This window comes from Streptopelia decaocto, assembly GCF_964273445.1.
Source record: "Streptopelia decaocto genome assembly, chromosome: 2".
NCBI lineage: Eukaryota > Metazoa > Chordata > Aves > Columbiformes > Columbidae > Streptopelia > Streptopelia decaocto.
This window is the reverse complement of record NC_138655.1, coordinates 127,768,269-127,794,046: the sequence shown is the minus strand read 5'-3', so window position 1 is coordinate 127,794,046 and position 25,778 is coordinate 127,768,269. Positions and strand designations below refer to the sequence as shown.

The 25,778-nt window shown below is 35.4% G+C and overlaps 1 protein-coding gene across 4 annotated transcripts in view; it reads left to right on the top strand.

Moving 5' to 3' along the window:
- TAX1BP1 (Tax1 binding protein 1) overlaps positions 1–25,778 on the top strand; it is a 63,260-nt gene that overhangs the window by 30,039 nt on the left and 7,443 nt on the right. For 2 of the 4 annotated variants that reach the window (XM_082046733.1, XM_082046734.1), the window contains exons 6-16: positions 6,185–6,333; positions 6,472–6,562; positions 7,846–8,031; positions 10,289–10,516; positions 11,849–11,995; positions 13,445–13,538; positions 14,781–14,899; positions 16,303–16,428; positions 18,336–18,407; positions 22,758–22,932; positions 23,211–23,359. In XM_082046733.1, the coding sequence (XP_081902859.1) occupies positions 6,185–6,333; positions 6,472–6,562; positions 7,846–8,031; positions 10,289–10,516; positions 11,849–11,995; positions 13,445–13,538; positions 14,781–14,899; positions 16,303–16,428; positions 18,336–18,407; positions 22,758–22,932; positions 23,211–23,359 (1,536 nt within the window). The remainder of the gene's footprint in view (positions 1–6,184; positions 6,334–6,471; positions 6,563–7,845; positions 8,032–10,288; positions 10,517–11,848; positions 11,996–13,444; positions 13,539–14,780; positions 14,900–16,302; positions 16,429–18,335; positions 18,408–22,757; positions 22,933–23,210; positions 23,360–25,778) is intronic. The other 2 variants (XM_082046735.1, XM_082046736.1) reach the window with 2 other exon arrangements.

The window sequence follows — 25,778 nt, the reverse complement described above, 5'->3', positions numbered from 1 at the left end:
CATCTCATTACCTCTCAAAGATAGAAGGAACAAATGCATTCAACGCATAGAGAGATAATGTGCTATTAGAGTTGCTGAAACATAGCTTCTAATGCATGTTACAGCATTCTGAGTCATTGCTTGTCTCTAAAGGCTTCAATCCTTTATAGGTTTGTGTGAGTGTGGGGTTTTTTGTGTGTGTGTTGTCATATTGGAGTAAAAAAAGGAAATCTGTATTTTTATTTGTATGCAGCACATTAGTGGTTCTGTAGACATTGTTTTCTCAGGTTGTAATCGTCACCATCATAGAAAAATAATGTTTGCAAAAGACCCTGGGCCTAAGCTATCTGGCAAAGGGCACTTGCCTTTTGTTTTAAGAGTTAATATTACTGTGCTGAACAAAAGAGACATGCAGTAGTCATTGTGTAAGTCTTTCATCCCTTGCTTTTGTGATGCTTGGCAACTGTTCAGTTCTGTGCACACAGGTTTTTTTTACACTTCTGTAGGGAGCAGAGCTTGCGGATGGTGCTTTTGAAATCATTTGTCTCCCTCTAGTGGGAAGAGAGTACTTCTGAAGGATTTCTTTAATGTTACAGTGGTAACAAGTCTCACTCCCGTGGCAGTACTTTCTGTAAATGTTTAACTTGAGTTAGAGGCAACGTATTTGCAGATCACTTGCTTTTATTCTGTCAACATTTGAATAGTGTTTCTGTTATGACATTGGCATAAACTGAGGCAGAAGTGAATGTACTGACTTGATAAACTTGTTCTTTCATGCTTTTTGAAAGTTTACTTCACCATTTAACTTCAAAAAGTGGGCTGATGGATCTGTCTGATGGGGAGTTTTAAGAGGGCTTCTGTCTAAATCCACATTCTACTGAGAGGTTCTACCTCCACAGAAGCTTTATTTATTTGAGAGTTTTATTCAGGTATCAGGGATTCATTTAAGTTGGCTTTTGATGCCATTTTATAACGATAGTGACAAAATACTGTTGTGCAGTGGGACATGTCAGCAGTACAAGTGCCCAGTTCAGACTGTATGAATGAAAGTCAGTGAATCAAGTGTTTTTTCAGTGCCTCTTTAAATCAAGTTATGTTGATACTGTTTATGCATGCTGCATGTGTGAAAATATGATGGTCAGGAACATGCAAAACCAAACCAAAACAAACAAAAACCCCAAACCAAAATAATAATTAGGAAAACCAAACAAAAAAACAGCAAAAAAACAGAAGAAGCCCCTTAAAACCCCCCAAACTGAACAAACTCCACAAAAATGAGCCAACCAGAAAAAACCCCAAAGAAACCACCAATTACCCCAAAAGCAAAACCACAAACAACAACCAAAAAAACACCCCCCAATCCAGAAAGCAAAACCATAAAAACCCCACACAAACCCCACCAAACTCCACGTAAATAATGTTTTAAAGATACAAATTAAACACTCAGAATTGCTCAGGTTGTAACCAGCAGTTATAGCACCCAAGGGTGCTATAAACATCCTGTGAAAATGCTGTTTTATTGTTTTAGTGACTGTTCTGTGTATGAATATTTTTTAAAACTGATTAATTGAAATTTATTTGACTGGATGATATAACAGATTCATCTGAGAGATTCTTAAATGTTTTAGAGAGGTATCCTGCCTGTATTTCAATTCAAATTACATGTTAATGAGAATGACTCTTTGCAAAAGAGAGATCTTATAATGAAATTATAAGGTGTTTTCACAAATTAACATTCTGAAATACAAACACATGCTGCAAAATCCTAGTGTGTCTAAATACTTCAGCTGCCTCCTGCAACAACTTGTGTATCTATAGTCTTCATGACAGTATTTGAGCGACTGGCATTACTTTGAACTTTTACAGAGTTAGACTTTGGTTTTGTAGGGTTTTGATCTGTTTAACAATGTTAGTTGAAGAAATCAACACAAATAACAGCCACTGTGATATCTTAAGTTTTTGGAATAGAGAGACTTCAGTGTTTTTAAAGCAGTATTTCTATTGCCAGTCATAGTCACAAAGTATGCTTAGCATCGTTGAGTTTATTTAGAATTGGCTTAGTGTTTACTGAATGCTTAAATTTTATTTTAGAAAGCAAAATTACAACTTGAGGTTTCCTTTCAGAACACAGAGGTGCTGTATTATGAACACACTCAGATTTTGCAGTGGCTGCAGTCGTGCTGTGTTGTGTTCATCATTTGTCCTCAGAGGTCCTTTAAACAGACTATGTTGTCAGCCAAGTATTTTACACAATTCTATTGGAGCTGCTATGATGTCAATGGGATAAACAAAAGGCTTCTACAGATAATTCATCTAGATCCCCTAAATTCTCTTTAGGGTATGAAGCATAATTGTTCCTCTGACATTAAATTATGTTCAGATAAATTAATCCAACTGAAGCTTGAAAGGTGCTTCTGCTTTTTTTTTTTTTTTTAAGAAGTTGCCTTGTATTTGGTGAATTGACTTTGATTTCGGAGTTGCATAGCTCATTTTTAACTCTTTATTCTTCATTACAATGTATACATTCTGTGAAAAGTAAAATAATGATTGCAGATATTAGCCATTAATCGAAAGTGAATGGTTTGGGTGTGGAATGGCTTTTAGAAAGTGGATAGGGAGTTTTACATGTGATGAAAAGAAAAGATGAAGCATAAAAAAATCCCATGCTGCCCATTGCCATCCTGCAAGATGTGACAGCTCGAAATAGTCTTGGGTTGTGTTTTTCAAGTACTGTGGTCTGTTGAATCTCTCTCTGCCTTAAGTATGTTTGAAAAATACATTGTGTATGTTGATTCATGGGAAGGGATGTCTGTACCACTTTGATTCCATTAATGGGACTGTACTCTGAAATGTTTTACTGGTGTTGCAGAAATTGTTTAGAAGTGAGAAATAAGTAGGGGAAGTGTGTTGCTCTTGATTGTTGAACATGCATTTTTTTGCCATAGTTACAAAAATGAAAATCTAAAAGCCTTAGGGCTATTCCGTTCTCAAATGGAAGATTACTAGTCCTTTTGTAGCAGAAGTTTAATAAATGTATTTCAAACACATTTGAGGAACACAGGCATGATCTTTAGATAGAGCTTATAATAGCTTTATGGGATTTCAATCAGTGTATTTACGATTAGGTTACACAAACATAAAGCAACTGATCTGTAATTTAGAACTTTTTGATGTAAAAACTCTGTTCTTTTGGCAGCTGTTTGGAATGCACTGTAAACAAATTACATTATATGAAATTGCAGTTCTTTATGAGGGAGGACAGTGTTTCATGTGATTATGATAAAATTATTTTTATAATCAGTCTTAAATATTTTACAGTTTTCTTATTTTTCCCTATTTGAAGGTACATAAAAATTTTCAAAGTGGAATTTTGATTCTGGGGATGATAAATTCAGTTGACAACTACATTAAATTTCCTTTGTTTCATTTCACTAGTGAGACTTACAGTAGTTCCAGGAATTTTTATTTTGGTAGGTCTTTATTTTGCAACAGTGAAGCCGACTTAAGTAATTTCTGGCTGCTTATTCCGACCTTTGTGGTGCATTTTGCTTCTCCCCTCCACCCATAATGCCGTTGCAGCTCCAGGGAGGGGGGCACAGGAGGAAATGCATTTGTAACTGGTTTAAAAGTAAAATCCAGACTAAAAATAACCTTAAAATTGTTTGGTGTTTTTAAACGAGTTCATTAAAATGATTCATGCTCTTACTGTGCTTTTCTTTCTGTGAAGAAATGGAAGAAAGGATAGAATATGTGTAGATGTACCAAATGAATTAAAGAGAAATTAAGTAAACAATAATTACAGAAAGTAATTGTCATTTTTGTAATAGAGGTTGTACATGTAGTTGATGTGTTTATTATATTCTTCCCCTTTAGACGCCTCCTAAAATGCAGTTGACTTTTACCTGTAAAATAGTCTAAGAACACTAATTTTAAATTTTACAGGCTCTGAAACTGCTGTAACTGGAGTGTATGGGACTAGGATTACAGTATCTAAATTGAATTGCTAAGAATTCTGTAAAATAACAAGTAGTCTCTAAAAATTAATCCTTTTTTTCTTTCGAAACTGTAGGCTTTAGTTGTATCTAAACAAGTTTATTAGGTGAGAATCTGTTAAGTATGGAACTTTTACATTTTAGTACCATGTCCCTTCAGAATAACTAGCAAAGCAGCATCAATTGTAATGCTGTTTGTGGAGTGAATTTTTTTCAGGCCATTAATTCCTTTTAATATATGTTACCTTTGGCAGCCTGTTTGAACTGTTTGTACAGTTTGTATATATAATGTATCAGATTAAATTCTTTTGAAGGCACTTAGGTTACAACAGTTACAGTTACACCAAAGTGGTGTTTAGAGAAAACACAGATATGCATTGAAATAGGCTTTTTACTATACTAGACTTTCAAAACAGGAGCAAGTAATTAGTCTCCACTGCACTAGGGAAGAACAAGCAGTTATAATGTGTGGTGTTGTTGCTGCTGGTTATAAAGCAAGTTTTACATGGAATACTGACTTTAATTAAAATCCTGCCTTCGTTACACAAGTACATATATTTTTGGTTGCAGGAAACTGATAGCTCTTCAGAAATAAAGACCTTATGAAAATTGTGGGTCATGTTCTCCAATGTTTTTTTTTCGAAAAAAGATGGTACATTCATGATGCCTTGAAATTATTTATCATATTAAGGTATTAGGGCATATAAGAAAGCCGTTTAGAGTTTAAATAGCTGTAATGTATTTGTCCTCTTCTTTTTTTTATGGCATATGTAACAGAAAAAAATCTACTTCATGTGCCGGTATAGTGTTGAGGAAGTGATTGAGTCATCAGTTACATTTGCCACCCCTCACAATTCAAACCTCCCTCCCCAGCCCAAATCATAATGCCCAAACTTCTGTTTAGTTGCTTGTAAAAGCAGGGCTTAATTACACTTGTGAACAGTGTATTTTGACAATTAATGAGTAAAAACAGTCCTCATTATATTTTATTGTACTTAAAACATAGTTAGGTTGGAATCTGGCCAGTAGGGGTTCTCTGTAAATGCTGGCTGATGTGTTTCGATTGATGTAACAGTACAGTCTTGTTGTTTCAAGACATTAAGCTTTGTTTAAAAATGAATAGATGAGCTAGTGCTTTAATCTTCCAAATGTAGAGCAGAAGGACAACTTGTACCTTAGGATCTGCACAAACACTGTAAGTCATGCTGTAGTCAGGCATGTTGGTCAGTCTGTCTTGACCTGGTTTACACTTTGATTCATACCACCGTCGTGGCTGATACTAAGCTGAGCTTTATTGAATTTAGATATCAGAAATAGCAGCATGTTATCTTGGTATGTGGGTTTTACTTTAATGTTACTAATGTCTTTTCTCAAGAAAATAGTGTTATATTGAACATAATGTTTTTCTGGGTTATTTGAGATGACATGACTTTAAATGGCCATTTAGCTGTTGTGGAGGTGATGTTTCACTGTCCATTGCCTTAGAATGGTATGGACATGACTGTAATTTGATACTGAATGCAGTACTTAAAAGTGCCTTCCTATTTTGCGTCTGTCAGTTTTCTGACAAAGGAGTCTGTTTTGGATGTTGTAATCATCTTCTCTGAGTTTCCAGTATCCAAGACATAAATCCTGCAATTGTTTCATGAGATTCCTTGAGGTTTGTGAGACCTTCCACATGTTCTGTCTAGGAGAACATAGTGTAGTAACTAGCTCTTCATCAGGACTTCTTCTATCTTTTCTCCTTTTGCCTGCAATTAACTTGACTGTGACTTACTTGAATAGTCTAGCTGTGTGGTCAAACGCAAGATCTCCTTCTTTTCAGTAAAAGTAAGTACAAAGCAAAACAGAAGTTCTGTATGATTTTCTAAGCTAGGCAGTCGATGGTTAGTTAGTAGAAAGGAGATGGGCAAAAGATATGAAACATAGCCTTGTTTCTCCTGTGCTCTGAAGTCTTTGGTAGTTTCTGTGTAACTGCATGCTTGTGCCAAAACAAACTACTTATTGATTCCTTATTAATATATTAACTGTTCATAGTAATTTTGACATATTTTATATATGTAGATGTATTTATATATACTTGAAATGGGCTTGTCATGCATTTTAAGGAAGAGAAGAAATCTAATGACCATATTTTAGCATTAATTCAAATAGCGTGTTGTAGTTCTGAAGATATGCATTCTTAAATTATATCTACTTGCATTTTTTTAAAGAATAATATTCAGGCATCAGAAGCTCTTAAAACTGAAGTTGATGATCTGAAGAAGAGGCATGATGAGGCTGCTTCGAAGGTTCTCCAGCTTGAAGAAGATATCATGACTGTTACTCAAAAAGCCATTGCGAAAGAAACGGAGTTAGACAGGTATTTAGTAATTTTGTTCCTTATTTTCCTTATTTTGCTGTTTCTTTCCATAGGTGTTTTTTTAAACTAACCATTTTTAATGTATGCATTGGTTTTCTGTATTAATAGTTCTGAACTATTAATTTGTCAATGTCTTAGTCTGAAGGACAAACTGAAGAAAGTGATGCTTGAGAAGGAGCAACTTGAATGTGTGTTAAAGACAGAAAAGGATGAAAAAGAACTTTATAAGGTAACTTTATTCTTTGTACCTCCATACACTGAAATGAAGTGGTTTGAAAGAAAGGTATTAATGTTTCATGGAGACGTCTGATAAATTGAATTTGTTAAGGGAAAAAAAGGAAATGGGTAACATCTGTGAACAGGTTTTTTTAAGACCATTATAGACATTCTCATATACAAATGAATGAGGAAAACAGCATCTGAATTCATCCCATGATAAAAAAGATCTCTATGAAGGAGAACGGATCACCAAGTTGTTATAATGTGGGCATAGTAACAACAACAACAACAAAAGATGCTAGCGAGGAAGTTCTTTAGTTATACAGTGTATCACCCAGTAACTGGTTTTCTTAACACACTTTTTATTCTTTTAAGTTCTCCCTCCAGGCTGTGCTTTCTAGATCACTGTTCTTGAGTCTTGTACATAACTCTGAGAATCTCTAGTAGGATCTCTATTGCATTGACTTTTACTAGCATAGCTGATTTCTTTTACTGGTATTGGGAGACACCCATATTTAAAATAAAATACATTTATTGGTGTCGTGTCCCCCCCCCCCCCCGCCCCGAAAAAAAAAGAGGCAGGCAAAAAGTCTTATATGCTAAAATAATGAAACCCTTAGATTCTATGAAACAAATCAAGTATATTTACAAGATTATTTCTGTTTATAGGAAAATGTCTTTATGTGTCAGACAGTATTAGATATGCACCAGAAATCATAAAATCTCAAACCATCTTTCACAAGCATGGAATCTTCTAGAATCTTCTAGTCTTTGAGTGGACACACTTGAGGGCAACAGTTATCCTTTATTAGGCATACTAGGATAGGCTTCATGACATCTTAAAAACCACTCTGGAGTTGTTGAAGTAGTTTGATGTCTTTGGAAATGAACCTTGCTGATGCAGTCCTGTTCAGTTAGATGGCTGCAAGTAGACACTACTAGAAGTTTAATTTATCTAGTCTTCTTGAACTCTGTTATTTTTTTGCTTGCCCTTAGTTGTCTAGCATTTGTGTAGAGAGGAGTGAATTCTGAATAGCATTTGATGTGGACAGAAGTCAGGGACTTCTAGGTGTAGAGTGAGCGAGGCTGTTGTTAGATGATCAAGATGAAAGAATTCCAGTCAGAAAATTTGTGCTGGAGAGCAGTGATATAATAAAATGTTTAATTTTTCTCTTTACCTGTTCTGATCTGTCTCAGAGATGAGTTAGAATGTAGTAAACACTTAAGTGAACAGGTGAACAGTAGTTTTCATAACGTGGAAGAAGAGTTTGACATTTTTTAGCATCATTACAGATACACTTGAAGAATACAGAAATAGAAAACACCAAACTAGTAAAAGAAATCCAGACGTTTAAGAATTTGGATGCAAACAAAGAAAACATGATATCCTATTATAAAGAGGAGGTTGGCAGATTACAGCTGTTGATAGCTGAAAAAGAAAATATGAAGAAAGCTTTTTTGCTCACCTCATCAAACAAGGTAAGCATTACTAATATAACTGGCCTGGTTTAAAATAAACATATATAAGGTTGTATGTGTTTGACAAGAGAAAGGAAGAAACTGAAGATATAGGGGTATAGACTGAGAGGCCAAGAGGATTATGGTGTTCTCAGTAGGTGCAGAAAATGAGCAGAAGAGTGAATTCAGTTTTAGTTTGGCACATTCTGAGCGTGTTGAGGTGTCTCACATGATGAACTGTGAGATGAACTATGTGTGAAAGAGGTGTTTGTGAGTTCAGTAAAAGTGCACCAGTAGAAGTGGTGCACTGTTCTGAGTTGCTTTTAAGTTCATGCAAAAGGAGGGAGACTGAGGAAAATAAAAGTTAAGAATGTAGGCATGTTGAGACTGCAGAGAGTTATGGAGGAGAAAAGAGTAGACTTTGAAAGATGTGCTGGAGGAGTTGTTAGCTGAATGTACTATCAAGAGAAAGGGTATGATACCACAGAAATGGACTAAATTGACTGAGAACTCAGCAATAAGAGTGCCAGGCGGACTTCAAAGGAAGAGTGGATTTTTGCTACACGGTGTACTAGCATTGTGTTTTAGTAAGAGACAAAGTACTGCAGAAGTGGTATCTATGCTGTCCATGGTTCAGGTGGGGTTACTCCAGACTAGTTTTAGTGTGGTGCGATGAAGAATACCCTTTAGGTGTTTGTTCCTGATACACATCTGCCTGTGTTTTTTCATCCAAAAGGAGTTTACTTTCTGTGCCCTGAGACTGTTCTGTTCTGTGATCTCCAGTGTGATAAGTAATAGTGGAATTGACTGAGAGTTTTGCTTCACAAATGTTCCCTTGATCTAAACGAAAGAGTTTATTTAGACACAGCCTTTGAGGCCAGCATGGAAAAGTCAGATTATGGAGATGACTTCATTTTGTGTATCTTGCCAGTCTTCTCACAGAAAAAACAATCTAGATATTAGAAGAATATAAATTGTGTTAAAGCCATGTGAATTATGAATGCAAAATTTAAGCAGAAAAGTAGCGCTGTTGAGAATGGAAATAGCAAGAAGACGGAAGACATGCTATCTTGCTTGAAGTTACAGCTTATCTTGTTTTAGTCTCTTGACTGCTCCGCAGTTTTGTTTCTGAATGTGTTAAACTACTACTGTATTTTATTTTGAAGTAAAAACGTGTGTGTGGGGGTGTGTGCACCAGTGCTGAAGCAACCAAACACTTATGTCATTTATTCATCTTGAAGTGATTGTGATGTTACCGGTGGGATCATCAACATTTTTTGTCTTACACTGTGACACTGTAGATATTTACTGAAATATGTAAGTGATGTGTCATGCACTGTAAAAATAACTAAGGGACAGGATGATCTTGCGAGGTCCCTTCCAGTCCCTAACATTCTGTGATTCTGTGTGTGATTCTGTGACTTCAGGGCATTTCCTCATTCGTCTGTCTTCATGAGTGTTTACAAAATATACTAGTATTCCTCTGGACTTGCTATGCTAAGTGATTATTCAAAAATTAACAAATAATGGACTAGAGATGCCTGAAGTTATGTCTAGACTCAAGAATATGAGATGATTATGCCTTCAGGAAGCCCAGAGGCTGTGAGTAGGTTATAGTAGCTTTGAATTCTTTAATTCTTTGCTTCTCTGATGAATGAGAGGCCAGTAGTGCAGCCTGGTCAGTTGGCCCTTGGGCTCCCCTATAGAGCTGCAGCAGTGCTGAGAGCCTTAGTGCTGCATGCTGCAGCTTGCTCTTCAGTACTTTCTGCTCTCAGTTCCTTCTGAAAAACTTACTGTGCAAGTTGTTGGGAAATGAAGCTGTGAGAAAAACATCCCAAAGCTCCTTTCCAGTTTCTTATGTCAAGTATTTGTAGTCATTGTAAGAACTCTGTTTTGTTACCTGCCCTGTGTTACTATGGGCTGAACTTTTGGTTTTGAAGCTGGATGGCTTCTATGGTGATAAGAACAAAGATGTTCTGGAAAACGGACTGGTTTTGGCATATGCATAAAACCAAAGCCAGAAATAAAACAAAAATCCAGTATATATGGAATAATAGTATTTAAATTTGCTTTTATGTCATAGGGAAATATGTTTACACTTCATTGTTAGCAAAGAACGCAAATGAGGAAAATGGTATTTGTATAACAACTTCTTGATTTAGTGGTTTTGCTAAAGCCACTGTTTTTCTTCCAAATGTTTCTAATCCCTATACCAACCTTTATTTAATCTTTGAATTTTAAAAATGATGGATTTTCTTCCCTCTGTTCTCTTCCCCAGGAGGATGCAAGTATTTTAAAAGAACAGCTTCGGAAAGCTGAAGATCAGATTCAGGCTAGCAAACAAGAAGCTGTCCTAATGTCAAAAGAGCTGAGTGATGCAGTAAATGTGCGAGATAAGACAATGGCAGATCTTCACAGTGCGCGTCTGGAAAATGAAAAATTGAAAAAGCAGCTTGCTGATGCTTTAGCTGAACTTAAAAAAATCACAGCTTTGAAAAATGAACAGGTAAATTGTCAGTATGTAGAACTGAAGTTTATCTGTATTTAAAATCTGTCAGAGCTAGCTTTGATAAAGTTGGGTAATAAAATAGGTTTCTACATGACTAGTAGAAATTATTATCAAATTCTCTTTCGACACTTGATACTACCTTGGGTCAAGTGCATGTTAGCTGTTTTGGAAGGCTGGTGAGAAGGAAGTTTTCTGCTACGAATTACAGGAACTCCATTCCACCCCCAGATTATTTTCACAGAATAGTATAGTATTTATCTGTATTTTGAATCCTCTGTCTTTCTTATTTCTTTTATGTGAGACACAGCAGCATTAGAAATTCATTCAGATGAGAAAATTGATTGTTAGAAATTTTTTTTAGAATGTTTTTTCCTCTTTGACGGATTCTATTTTGATTCTTATAAGTCCTTAGTATGCTTTAGTAATCACAAAAATACTGACGTAATGCAAACTGTCTTGACTTTCTTCATCTTGGATAAAATGTAGTGAGCTGATGTAAGTTTAATCATTCTGACTTAACTGAGCTTTGTAGCACATCTTCCATGACTGCAACTATATTGGATTCATTTGCTACTAGGATTGCTGTAATGATGTAGCAGTTCGGAAAAAAAAAAATATCTATATATCTATATATATATATATATAGATATATATCTTGATCTGAACACTAATGAAAATAGTGCACTAAATACAAAGTGAATAGTACAACCCTCAAAATAACTATTATATTTAAAATATCTAAGAATTACATGTTTTTCTAAGAATTTCAGTTGTATACAATATCTTTGAAATGAATCCTGAAAGAAGTGGCAGATAATCTGAATAACTTAAGTTACCAGAAAGTATGTGAATATGGCATGTATCCAGTTGGTAAATGGAGTTTGCTCTGCTTACGTATCAATGTCGCAGCTCAACTGTCGCACTTCCAGCAGAAACACAGGGAGGGTGATGGAACACGGTCGTGGTGTGTCCATTTTTGCCATGTAGCTATACTTGTCTATAAGATACCACACCTTCTGGAAGGTGTTTAGACTTTAGGTATACATTCAGACTTTTGGTATGCATTAATCAGCCCATAGAATAAGAATCCTTTTTACCTGGCTCTGGTATTGTAGAAGTCCCTGTTGACTCCCTCAGTGTGTCCTACTTGGAATGAAGTTCAGCACAGATGCCCTGTGCTCTACGACTCTATCCTTCTCTTTCCCACAAAAAAGCCAGGAACTTCTGTGCTTACACAGAGCGTTATGCTTCTTTAATTGCAAAAAGGCTTTTTGGGAAATAGTGATATTTGAACAAAAGGGAGAACAGTTTTTATTTTTTTTTTTTAAGGAAACTTCAAACACAGTGGAGCAGGAACTGCGTAGAGAAGTTGAAGATCTGAAGCTTCGTCTGCAAATGGCTGCTGACCATTACAAGGAAAAATTCAAAGAATGTCAAAAACTTCAGAAACAAGTAAACAAGTTTACAGAACAGGCAGTAAGTAGAATGGGAGAAATTGCACTTGCTTTTGTAACTTTTCAGCAACTATTTGATTTCCTTCTGCAAAACGCAGCACTTTTTAAAAGGATTAAAACATGCAGTAAGCAATGACTCTTTAATTTACCATTTTCTTCTGTGAAGCTACACTACTTCTATGATTCTTTTTAAATAGTTGTCAAAAGCAAGCGTGGGATTTATAGTCACTGGTGTATATAGAAAGCTATCAGAGTTTGGGTGAGCCTATAAGCATAACATTGTTCAAGGAAGAAGTTTAAAACTGGAGCGGGGAAAAATCGGTAATTACTACCTCTATTCAGTACCCCCACCACCACAACAAAAAAACTCCAAACCCAAAAGTGGGTGAGATGGAGGAAGATTTCAAAGTGAAGTGGGGAGAAAGCTTCCACAACACAGCATATAGTTGTATTCTGTATGTATTTTGTATTCTTATCACTAGTCAAGGCTTTGTTACATACATAGAATCACAGAATTGACTGGGTTGGAAAAGACCTCAGAGATCATCAAGTCCAACCCTTGGTCCAACTTCAGTCCATTTACTAGATCATGGCACTAAGTGCCATGTACAATCTCAGTTTAAAAACCTCCGGGGACAGTGAGTCCACCACCTCCCTGGGCAGGCCATTCCAATGCCTGATCACTCTCTCTGTAAATAATTTCTTTCTAATGTCCAACCTAAATGAGGCTGTTGCAATGACATGTGAGTGTTATGCCACCTGGTAACTTGTTAGTGAATTTCAGACAGTTTTGAGAGCAGAGTTCTTCGGAATTTTGTGAAATTAGTGACTTGAGTCAGAGAGGAGCTCAAACGGGAAAAAGCGTGTGTGCAATGGCAAGATGTACAAATGTGTATTCTTAAGCAAAACAGACTTAAGTGTTTCTGCTATCTACATAAAAATGGAATAGTTACTTGGCTTTGATCCACAGGTTACTTTAAAAAGTTATCTTCTCATCCAGAAGGTCAATGGTGAATGAGGTGTCATAGCAAAATGCTTACGGCTTTTCCTTAAAAATCTTCTGCCCCTTTGGCTGTGTTGTACATCTGATTACAAACACCAAATTTCACTACTTTGGCATCAGAAGTTCAGCACTCGCTGGTACTACAGACTGCATTTTCTAATGGAATATTAGATTTAAGTTGATAGATTTAAGTGTAACTGATTCTCTGGAAAATAAGATTTTTCTAATAATCTGTGTAGAAGTTACTGTATCCAGGGAAAATAACTTTAGAATATAAAGTTATAAAAATAATAGTCTGAGGCAATTCTAGTGTTAGTAGAATTGAATGTGTTTGTGTACTTAGTACCTCCTGTTTTAATAAGCAATTCTATCTAGTCCAGTTTTGGAGATGATAGTGCAAGATATATGTTACTTTGTGCTTTGGCTTTCATGTAGTTAAATACCAAAACAAAATTTCTTTTCACAAAGAAAATTGCAGGGCATCAACAGAAACTGCCAGATGCATCTAACAGTGAGACAGCTACTGCCGTTGTTACAGACAAAAAGTTGTCTGCGTCTCCAGGTATCAACAGTTTAAATTTTGTCTATTTATATCAGCCTGAAAGTGTTGTCTGTGTGGAGTACTCACTAATAGTATTTATAGCATAAAGTAGGTATACTTGTTCTGTTTTAGTTAAAATGATGATTAGAAATGTGAAAATTAATAAAAAAATCTTGCTTTTTTCAAGCGGTAACATTCATAAATAACTTTAAAACAGTTCAGTTGCTATTTGTTAGTGTCAGTATGACTGAACTCTTGAGTTTCTGCTTGATAGCTGACACAGAGCTGGTTTTGCCAAGCTAATAAACAATTCATTAAAAAAAATCCTCCCCAAATTTGCAAATTATATACAATAGCATGGTTAATTTTGCACTCCTGTTATAATTACTGTCCAATGTAGCATTCTACTGTAAATTCAAATCAGCTTAAAAGTTCTGATTATGTGATGGCAAGGTCAGGTCTATAGATTATTCTCATGATTTATAGGCAATAGTGGTTTATTAGAAAATGTTTAACTGGGTTTTAATTTTTATGAACTATTAAGTTATGAAGTTACAAAACTAATCTTCTAAAACACAAACATATAATAGCTTAAAACTAAGCCTGGTTTATTATCCAATTTAAATTGATAAATGCCAGTAAACACTGACTAATTTTGTTTGTGTTACTCTATAATTCACACATTCTTTTTGTCCATAGTGACTATAGATTGTAATTTCTGTCAGTTTCCTCCTGTCTTAAGTAAATACAAGTGTTTCCTAAAACAAATAAAAGCCCAGCAAGCTTGCTCAGTTCTAGTATGTGATGGGATGAAGTAGATTGCTAAGGCATTTCATGTTTTTACAGAAGAATAAAATATCTAGTATGATATCATAATATATGTGTTCTGCTGTTCACTTTCTTGGGAGCCAAGGGGAGAGATGTCTGTTGTTTGTTGTCTTTTTTTTTGTTTGGTGTTTTGTTTGTTTGTTCTGTTGTGTTTTTTGTTTGCTTGTTTGATATTGCCTTTTCTAGTATTTATGTGTATATTTATGTTCATCTTCAGTATGTGAGAGAACTGAACGCTGACCTGCCTTTATGAGCGCTGATCACTACGTATCACTAGTCATATGATACTGATTGTCTCTGATTAACTATTTGCTTGGATAATATGGAGCACTCTGTTCTTGATGTACTGTTGGATTTGACCTGTCATTTGTCTTATAAAAACTTCATTTATGGAACAAAAAATCAATATTCTTATTTTTATTTCAATGTTCACAGTTAGCCCCATTTCATCTGAGATAGTTTCGGAATTCATGGTAAAGGAGCAAGTACGTGAAATGAATAAAGAAATTGCTGAGAAAACAGAGAAGTATAAGAAATGCAAGCAAATGTTGGCAGTAAGTAAATGGCTGCTTTGGAAAGCTGAACACAAAGTAGCTATAGGTGCTAAGTCTTAAAATTACAAAGCTTACCCAGCTGAGTTTCCTTGCTTGTTTGTGTGATACACTGCAATTATTGTAGAAATCTTAACATTACGAAACACATTTTTTTATTAAGTCAGCTCTTTATTACCTGTGGTGTTAGAGACTCCAGGCAAGGACCCCTCAGGATAACCCAGATGCAGTAAAACAAATGAACAAAACTACTACTGCTTCTATGCGTAATGTTGTTAATACTTTTTTCTTCCGTTATATTTTAAGTATAATTGTTTTATAAATCAAATACGGCATGTTGCTATAAGCCAGCTGATGTCCAGAACAAATATAGCAATGTTTATCTGATATGCTGTTCAAGTGTGAGAGCTCTTCCAAATCCGGCTGTCCTGGATTTTTACAGTGTTTTGATATCGAAGTGGGTTCTGCCAACTAGCTTGGTTTCAGTCACACATAAAGGCATTTATATGGTCGTCTGGACCAAAGTTGGCACCCGTAGTGCCGCATTAGCCATGCTCTTCAAATATTAATACCTGCCAGTCATAATTTGATTTTCATTTAAGCCGTTTGGAGGTACATATGACAATGGAGTATTTAATCAGTGGTGGTGGTGAAAAGTTGACTGTTGCAGACTTGTTAAAGAAATGATTTCTGGGTATTGCTTTGTCTCTGCTTATTTGTTTGCTTGTTGTTTGGTGATTAGAAAAGTAAGATTAATCAACATTATGAAGTCAGAACAGTTAGAATGAAGATTAGAATTATAGACATGGAATTTTTCTCTGCTTCTGTATGTTTTGTTCTTAAATAGTCATAATACATTTCACACACTGCTACGAACTGAGTTTATAATCTTGTTTTTCTAATTCATCAGAAGGAAATAATTCTATTTTAATGTCAAAAATGTAACAACTGTCATGTAATTCTGCTCATTACCCAGTTTATGGAGAGCCTGTGTTAGGTTCTGTTGGCTGTTTCTTCTATAGTGATGCTTGAGGAAAGGTTTGCCTTTGACCTTCTGGATGAAAGATATGTAGGTTGTAAAAAGTGCAGGGGGAAAGGTATGGTATTGAAGTGAGACTTTTCAAACTATAATTATGATTACAGTGTAGTATTAGGATACAAAGAAACAGTGAAGCTAAAGAACTTGTTGAAAACTCAGGCAAGAAAAAAAATGTACTGAACATGGTTTATGCAGTGTTCAGTGGTCCTGTCCTTCAAAGTCTAGAGTCAGGCTTGATTTTTTGGGGAAGCCATTTTCTAATAGTCTCATTCTAAAAGCATGGAGTTTACACGAGTCATTGTTGGAGGTGGTGGGGGAAATCTCTTAAAATGGTAAATATTTCATGCTGTGGTATAAACTACTTTAGGAGGAGAAGATGAAATGCAGCGTTTATGCTGATGAACTTGCTAAACTGGAGCTGAAGTGGAAAGAACAAGTGAAAATCAATGAGGGTATAAAATTACAGCTAGCAGCAATGGAGGATCAGTATAAAGTAAGTTACAGATTTTGTTTATGACAATGATTGGTATCCTGTTCTTAACATAGTTGCTTGTTTCTGGTACTTCAGATAGTGAAGATTTTAATGGGGAAAAGACACTAAATGTATTTTTGCTGTAAATAGGAATTGTATTCTGCACTTGTAGAAACAACGCAGTCTTGTAATGCTTCTTTTAAAGCCAGATCTGCTAAGTATATTACCAAATGGCTATCAGTCTTTTAATATTGTGGATTTAGACAAACCTCTAAATGATGTTAATCTTGTATTATAGGAGGAAAAAGAGTTAGAGAATTGTAATGTCCCGTTGCTTACTGTAATATTAACAGCAGTATTGTTTGGTGTGTTTGTCTAAAATCTTCATATTGCATGCTGTATTACCAGTGTAGTGACGTTTAATGCATTTTAGCTGAATTAACTAGAGAGATACAAGATGAGTGACTTGCTGTTTTTAAAATCATCAAGAGAGAATCACTTATTTTGGAGTATTGCAACTATAGTCTTGGTGAAGTGATGTAACACATACACCAGAAAGTCAAGCATAATGGGCAGCTTTAGCTTACACGGGGCCTTAGTCTTTGAGGTTATGTGATAGTACATATGTTGATGTGGTGTTTTAGGTCAACAAAGACAAGATAAGAGCAACAGATTTCCATAAGACCAGCTTTTGTGCTTGTTTTCAGTCTAATGGTGACAGGGCAGTTGACAGGATAGAATATTCTTTGTTTCCCATTTTTGCCCACTGTAATGAACAGGGATTAAATTTAACTGTGACTGTATCAGTTGTGGTAGGACCTGCCCTTCCATGAGAAGTTACAGCACTTTTTCTTTGTAAAATACTGAATTACTGTACATCTCATTTCAGCACTCTGTAGGCTGCGTTGTCCTTTTTTGATACTTTTTAAAGCTTTAATTTCAATTTATAAAATGCATTGCTCTGTAAGATTTATTTAATATTATTAATTATCAGTGATCAGTTACCATGCATAATTTAATGTAAAATTGGTTTGTTTTTAACTTCTCAATGCCAGGAGTAATAAATAATTAGTTCCAAAACGGCAAGCATTTAGACTACAGTTCTAAACTTGTCATTGTTCAGGAGGGTTTGGGTGCGGAAAAAAAGGTGAACTTTTCTTCCCAGGCAGTAGGTTTCTCTCAGACCTGAATTAGGAGCAGGAATTTACAAACTGGAAAACATTGATACATAACTCTGCAGAGAATTGAGTTTAGATGCTAGAAAAACAAATGGAGAGGCAGTCTCCAAAGCAACCAGTATCCAAATAAAATAGCCCTTTGTAGAGAAAGATTATTTAAATAATCCTTTTGAAGCAAGGAGGAAGTCTGGAAGAATTGTGAAATGTGTTAGTTGCATCTCCTCTGGGAGAACCCAACAGAAATACAAGGTTCATGAAACAAATTTAGTGTCTTTGAGGTAGGAAGAGGTTTTGGTTCTCTCAGTTCTGTTGAGGGGGATGTGAGAGCTGGAGAGAAGGGAATGAGAAAAGTCACCGACCCGCTTGCCAACAGATTCCTTGAGAAATAATGAGATAAGGCTTGCAAACGTGCAGCTGTTTCTGGGCAGCGGTGTCTCCCCTGCCATTAGTATCACTGATGCTACTCCTGGGTTTTAACCCAGGCTTTTATCATTCCACAACTGTTTTCTGAAAACTGGCAAGAAAAGGCTGCCAATGTCCTGCTGTTATCCAGTAGATAAACTTAAGGAGAATTGTTGGTTTTAATTTGTAGTGGTACTAGATGTTGCGTGTAGCTATAGTAGACAAAATATTTTCCATCTGAAAGATGATCTTAGATCATCACTGAACTAACTTTCTTTTCACAACGTAACATCCAGGGAAGTAGTTTCTTTTCACTAATATAGGAACCTTAAACTTCTTTACATACAGGTTCAGCTGGCGGAAAAAGAGAGACGAATAAAGGAACTGGCATCACAGTTGGAACTCTTTACCAGTGAGAAGGTATTGACAGGATTCCTGCTAAATTTTGTAAATTAACGTTTGTGAGGTTCTTTGGTTGGAGGAATCGCAATTTATTTTTAAGTGAGAATTGGTTTGCTCTTTAAACATAGCTTTCCATATTCATATGTTTCGCCAAAATGAGTTAGTAACAAGTTGTGTTATAAATACTAATATATATATATATTTTAAAAGTACACCATAATATACTAAGTCATCAGAACTGACTCGACCTTTGAAAATACCATCATTTATTGTTCTGTAATAGTGTTCTAGAATATTTTCTATATATATTCTAAAAAAAGGTTACAGAGGCAAGAATTATATCTTAGTTCCTGTCTGGAGTCATTTTCCATCCAGGATCTAAAATCATTATTTGTTTGCACATAGGGATTACTTTGTGTAAATCAGTTATCTGAAATTGCAACTAGCTGTACAGTTCACAGAAAATAGGGATTCCTACCAGTTTTTATCCCATATTCCTTTCTCATCTCAGCAGCATCACTGTTTTTCTACAAGATTTCAGTGGACTTCCAGCCTCCTTCCTGCTTTACTCTTATCTCTTGGTCAAAGAAGTTTAGCCCTGTTGTGTCTGGAGGCTGATACCACAACTTTTAGTGCATGTGCTGCTGTCAAATAGAGATGATTATTATTGAGCTCATGCTGCAGCCTTTCTGTCCTCTAAGGGAGCATCAGTTAGCAAAACTTGCAGGAATTTCATTTATTTGAGGCAGACTCTCTTCCTGATACTTTCAGGAGTTACTGTCTGACAGGCAGCACAATTAGTAAACCTTCTTCCCTTTGGAATCCTGGCATAAGACATGAATGGTACACACTCAGCTTGACAGTTTCTTTTGTCCATCACTGGTTAGGATTATTTTTGCTTTTATCCAGTGTTGTCCTATAATCAGACATGTAGACATTTCAACAGTATAATATCCAGGTTTACATTATGTGTGCATGCAACCAAATCCTTTCGACGTCTGCACTTATCGGCTGCTTATAATAGTAAGAGCAGCTTGACATGTGACAGTAATGACTTTAGTAAATTACAACTGGAAAAATAATCCTTATTGGAAAAGGTACACACATAGTACCCTGATTTTTAAATATATGATAGAAAATGGACTGCTGCTTTCAAGAGTTCACTGTCAAATAAAGTTCATTACCATTACTGTTAAACCAGACATTCTGAAATACTAGGTAATGTTCTAATGTTGGAAGTACCTCTGAGGTGTTATATGGCAATTAATAAAAGCTAGATTTTACTGAGAAGTGGAATAATAAAATGTCTCTATTACATTCAGATAATATTGCATGATACTGTGGAAGAGTTAGGATTGTTCAGATTACTTTAAAAATCCAGTGTGAACAGATACTTAGTAAGAACAGCAATTTGCATTACTGATAAATTGAAATTAAACTAATTTCAGATAAAGCTAGTGAAGTGTTTTGTAAAATTCTAGATTCTCAAGTAGTTGGTATTTAAATTATCTTCTTTTTTTTTTTTTTAGCCAAAGATGTAATTTTTAATAGATTTCTCTCATATTTTTCTAATTCAAAAGAAAGCAAAATAAAAGTTGAGTTTTTATGAATCTAGTTTAGCTGGAGGGAGTAATTTTAAACAATGCACATAAGAAGGAGAACAACTGTAATAATAATGTATGGAGCTTATAAAAGCTTAGAACTTTGTCTACCCAATTTATGGATATTTACATTCAAAGAAGAATCAAAGTGCCTTGCTAGACTGGAACCATGATTTAAAAGGTTAAGCACAGTATAGTAAACAGCTTTTCAATTTATACTCCATTACCAGTGTTTGTTTATAAATGTCACCAAACATAGCATGCAAAAAATGTTCATTTGCTGTCTCTTCAAACCTATAAAATTTCTTGGTTTCTATTTTATTTACATACTTAAATAGCTCCCCTTTTTTTTTTTCCCATCAGTCTCAGTACCCTAGCTGTCCAACTTCTGGCCAAGACTATTTTATAGCACCTTTTTACAGTCACTTTGATCTACATTCTGTTTTAATCTTACACGATGCTAAAATTAAAGTATTAATGCCACTGCCTCTCATTCTAAACTGCATCCATATTGGAGAAGAAATTGATTATAAAAAGGAAAAATTTTAATTTGGCTGATAATTAATTGTTCCTGCTTTATAGTGACTAGACATTATTATTTAGATTTTACACACTCCGTAAAACTTTAAGACGTAATCCTGACTATTTAACCTTAACCATTTCAATCATATATGCAATTTAGTGTATAAATCTAAAGTAACGCTAGCATCGTTTTATATTTTATCTACATGAGGATAATTGGAGGGTGCTATGCAGAAATTGTCTTATCTTGTATTAGAAGATGTTTCTAAAAGAAAAAACACACTACTGTTTTTATGGCCAGTGGTCCCAAAAAGTAACTTCCTGTAAGCTGCCTTACAGTTGTGGACACTACTTTTTTGCTATTTGAAAATGACTTTAAGAGGTTCCTAGGAACACAGTTTAGTGCAGGAATCAGATTATGGTTGGACTTAGTGATCTCTTCCAACCAAAATGATCCTATGATGTTGCCGTTGGGGTCCAAGTCCTTCGTATCTGAAACCTCATTGTGTGTATGTAACAATAAATGTATGCTCTCTGTCTGTTTTAATTTGTGTGGTGTTTTGTTTTCAGAGTAGTTATTGCTACTTGATTTTGCATTTTTGGTTTCTAATGTTTCAGCTGAAGTTTACCTGTTTTTAAACGGAACAACTCTTTTTTTTTTTTTTTTTTTTTTTTTAAATGTCTGAGACATTTTACTTCTCATGTAGTTAAATCACTAATTGAAATCTTGTTTGAAGTCTTTTGGGGAAAACACACACTTCCAATTTATTAACATTACGTTAGCAAATATTAAATATGAACCTAGAGAATCCATAACAAAATACTAACCAGAAAGAACAAAAGGATTGGAAAGCCTTTTTATCTTAACAGTCTCAATTTTTAAATTATTATTTTCATTTTTACTTGTCAGAGTTTTTTGCTGGGTTCTATACTGTAAATGTCACATTCCTTTGGATATTCTCGGCACACATGCTCTCTTTCCCTTAACCCATTTTATTACAGGGAAGGATGAGAAAGACTCTTCTCTGAATGAATTACAGCCAATGCACTAACCACACTTAAGTCACTTTAATTACTGTCTTACATATGTTTGCTTACAGTTTTAATGGTTTGTAAGTGATAAAAACCCTTTAGTATGTATAATAATTGAGATCTCTATGGATTATATGCAAGAATCTAGGATTTTAAGGATATTATTTTTTTGAAAAATTCTCTTTGAGCTTTTCAGGAAGATTTAATTGCGTTTCTGATAGAAATTTTGAAATAACCACTTAAGCACCTCAATAAATTCAACAATTTTATATTTTGGATGAAAACGCTGAATTTTGGAAGTAAGATATATACATATGCTTGCTAAACTCTGAGTATGTGTATATACAAAGCAGGTGAGGTTATAAAGAAGGATGAATTAGAACTTTGCTCATTAGGTTCATAGAGAACAAATTATTTTCCACAGGCAGTGTAATAACTTTGGAATCTGTGCATGAAAACACAACTTCTCATGGATTTAAAATGCACTTATTTGTGATTAGACAGTGGTACAGGTGCAGTTTTGCTCCACATGATGCTTGTAGTATAAATATTGTTTGAAATAAGTAACCTAGTAAACAATAGCACTAATTTCTGTTTGTTAGCATAGATAGAAGATACCAACCTTGAGTAATAGTTTTCCTTCCTAGAATCAATTGTCTTCAATCTGACCCATTTTTAAATTTTAGTTATCCCAGTGTTTACCTAAATCGTGTCCATGTAAAGTATCTGTAACATGGTCTCCTCCAGCTGTTCATCAAGTTAAAAATCTTACCCAGAATTTCAGTAGAATTGTGACACTTGCTGTAGCCCATTATGGCCCTGACAGGAGAAACCTTTTCTCACCTGTTTTCATTCAGAGAGCGGTGCAAGGTGCACGGCACTTTCCTGGCCCTTTGCTTTGCTTGCCGGCCTCCACTGGAGGGATCAGGAGTTACTTATTATGCTTTCAAGACCCTTTCCAGGTCTTTCCTGACCTCCCATTCTCTGTCTTCTTTCCTTGCCTATTCAAATATCATGAATATCTTATTTGTATTTTGTTTTCTTCACTGACTGTTTTTGTTACGTATGGTATATTTGGCACTAGAACAAGATGAAATGACAGTGGAAAGGTTCGCAGATGTATTTTTAAAAACAAATATAAATTTTTCTTTAAAATCTTGAACTTTGGTTGGACTCCATAGGTTAATTACATTTTGAACTTTGCATTATTTAGGAACTTGGCAGGACACCAGGAAGTCAAGCTGGAAGGATAATGGAAGGACAGATTTCACAACAGACATTACATTTTCGCAACCCGTATTCAGAGGAAAATGGACCAGTTCCTGCAGTGCCAGGCAGACTACCAGTATTGCAATACGGAAACCCTTATGCAGTTCAGGAAAGAAGAGGTAAGTAAATTCCATCCCCTCACCCCCCCCAGTATAATTTCTTTCTCACTGTTTCAAAAACAGAGACTCATTTAATGCAGGTCAAGTACCAACAATCTCTATACTGGTGCACAGAGCCTTTATTGATTGAGAATTTATTTAATAAAGTGCCTTTACTAATGAGAATCGATAAGGTAAACAAAAATGTGCTTAAAAGTCTTGATTTTTAAATGTAAGTTAGCACATCTGTGATCTCAAAATGCAAACTACTGAACAAAGATGCTCTAATTTTCCTTCAGATGGAGCAGATGGTGCTTTTAATCCTGATGAGATCCAAAGGCCACCTGTTAGAACGTCCTTTTGGGAGCTGGAAGATGATGTCGTGTGTAGTCAGCCTTCACGCAACCTTAGTCGGCCTGATGGTTTGGAAGATCCCGAGGACAGCAATGCAAGTTACCTTTTTCATTTTTTGTTTTCCTTGATGTATTTACTAATGAGTAATCAAGAGGTTTTTGGTGCCTGATAAGCCTGATTTATTGTCATGTAAATCCAGAATTGCTTTTTCTTTTCTCTGAGCAATGTGTTAGGTGAATTTTGCTCTCTTTGAAGGAGGAAACTGTGCACATCAGTTGATGATAATACTTGTTTCCCCGGTCTCTTGAGTTACCAACCAGTTATTTTGGTGTTAGGACAGTAGTTTCTTAATATTTTTACATATTAAAGTAGAAAAATCCAGGGAATCTCAACTCGTGATTTCTCTCTGCTGTGTGGTAGAATGACGGCTCAAAATGTTAGCTAATGCTCACTCATTTTATAATTTGTATGTGAGAACTAAATTGTAGCAGAACAAATAAAAATTTGAAGTATTTTGATACCAGTACTTTCAGTTAAATACTGAAGGAAAATGGGTATCTTATTAGATACTTCATTCTAACGTATTAATCTTCTATTGTCTTTTGCAAATCTGCATTTATTAATTTGTGTTTTGCATGGTTTTTGCAGTTAGACATGTCTTTGGAAGAGCTAGTTGACTTTATATAAAGCTGATTAAGCTGGAACTGACAGATTCTCACTGATAGTCTTTTTTAGGGCTTTGTATGTTTTAAGTGGAAACTGGTTAATGTTTTAATATCGTGAACTTGCATGTTCTGTTATTAAAAAATGATTTTAGTAAATTGGCTTCTGTAATATACCAGGCTCTATGTCTTCATTTGAACAGGAGCAGGCTTCTTATTCTTTCTTATTCTGAGTATTCTTGCACCTTCAAAAATATTAAACAAGAAATACCTTTCTGCAAAGTATTGTGCTCTTTGCAAGTACAGTGGTATCATGACCCGTTTCTCATTTAGTCTAGTTTGCCACATTTAATTGCTATTAACCTTTGCAGAAACTGATCAGTGTTCAGGCAGGCATGATTTTAGCCCTGGTGCTCAGCACCTATAATGGAGAAAAATGTATTTCTCCCTCCTACCTTTTGCCCCCAGTGTCCATTACCGTGAATAATTAGAGGAACTGTCAGAACTTCTGCAGCCTGTTGGAGATCTAGAATGTGAGCTTAATGCTGTTGCCCACCTTTACTTCACATTTTGCATATTTAATCTGATGGGTTTTGAGGTAGGTATTACATATGACAAGCTCTTCTGTAGTCATCTGCTTCAGTTTAATTAGCAGGGTGTTCTTTCTGATCTGTGTGCTTTGCCCTCTTGCAAACCCAGGAGAAACAGTGCTGGAGTCTTGTGCTCATTTGCTGACACAGCTTGGATTTTTGTAATGAGGTAGAATATAACAGGCTTAAATAAAGTTCAACTTGAGAAAAGATGCTCGTAAATCAAATAATCTATATTTTTTTACTTTCAAATGAGAATCAGTTGCTTGCTCCTCCAAAAATAGATTCTATGTGTAGTCTACAAATTTACATGGAAATGAGTAGTTGCAAGAATCTTTCTAGAGAGACTTAGTAATATGCGAAGGATAAAACAGTTCTAATGCAGTATTTTTAAAAAATATCCAGGAAAAACATCCATATATGTAGGTAATTCATTTTAAAGGAGAACCTGTCATTTGTGCAGAGGAAACAGCAAATATAAAATGATAAATATCTTCATTGGGAAGGGAAGTGTAGAAGAACCTTCCTGTTGACGTAGAAAACTATAGTTGATCCATAATAGTAATGAATTTACAGTTCTAGTGACACAGTATAGACACATGATCTTTTTCATCTATTGCAGACAAGGTACTATGAGTTTGATCTCTTTCAGAATAATACAAAAAGCATATAAATTGATCATTATCCAGGAACACAGGATTCCTTTCGGCAAAAGTAAACTCAGCCCCTCAAACAAGTCTGTTACAAGACTGATGGAGACTGTCAGCCTCTTGAGCTGATGTGGCTGCTGTCATGTGTACTTCTTAGCAATATAGCTCTTAAAAATCTCAGTGATACAGCCTTGGTTGATCTTTCTACCCATCCTAAGGAGGAAAAATGAGTCTTTCAGTTAATTATTTTAATAGATTAGAAGTGTGGCACAAGATAGTTACTATCACTTTGGTTGGCGATGTGGAAGAGGGATGCCAGCTCGGTCTCTGTTCACTCGCTGCTTCTTCTGCATTCTATTGTCAGAAGTTCTGTGCACTCCTTAAGAGCACACTCGGCCTAGGGAGCCAGGATTTGTGCACAGCCTTGCAGTAGTGGATGGTGCCAGGGTGTGAACCGTCCCCATTCAGAGAAGGAAAGATTCCACAGGCACCCTAAGCTCACTTTAAGAGGATTGTTTTCATGCTAAAGTTGCGCGTGAATTATTTTTCTGGGGATGCTTCTGTACCTGCAACTAATGATTTGATCTTCGCTTCTGTGGAGTGCAGCTGCT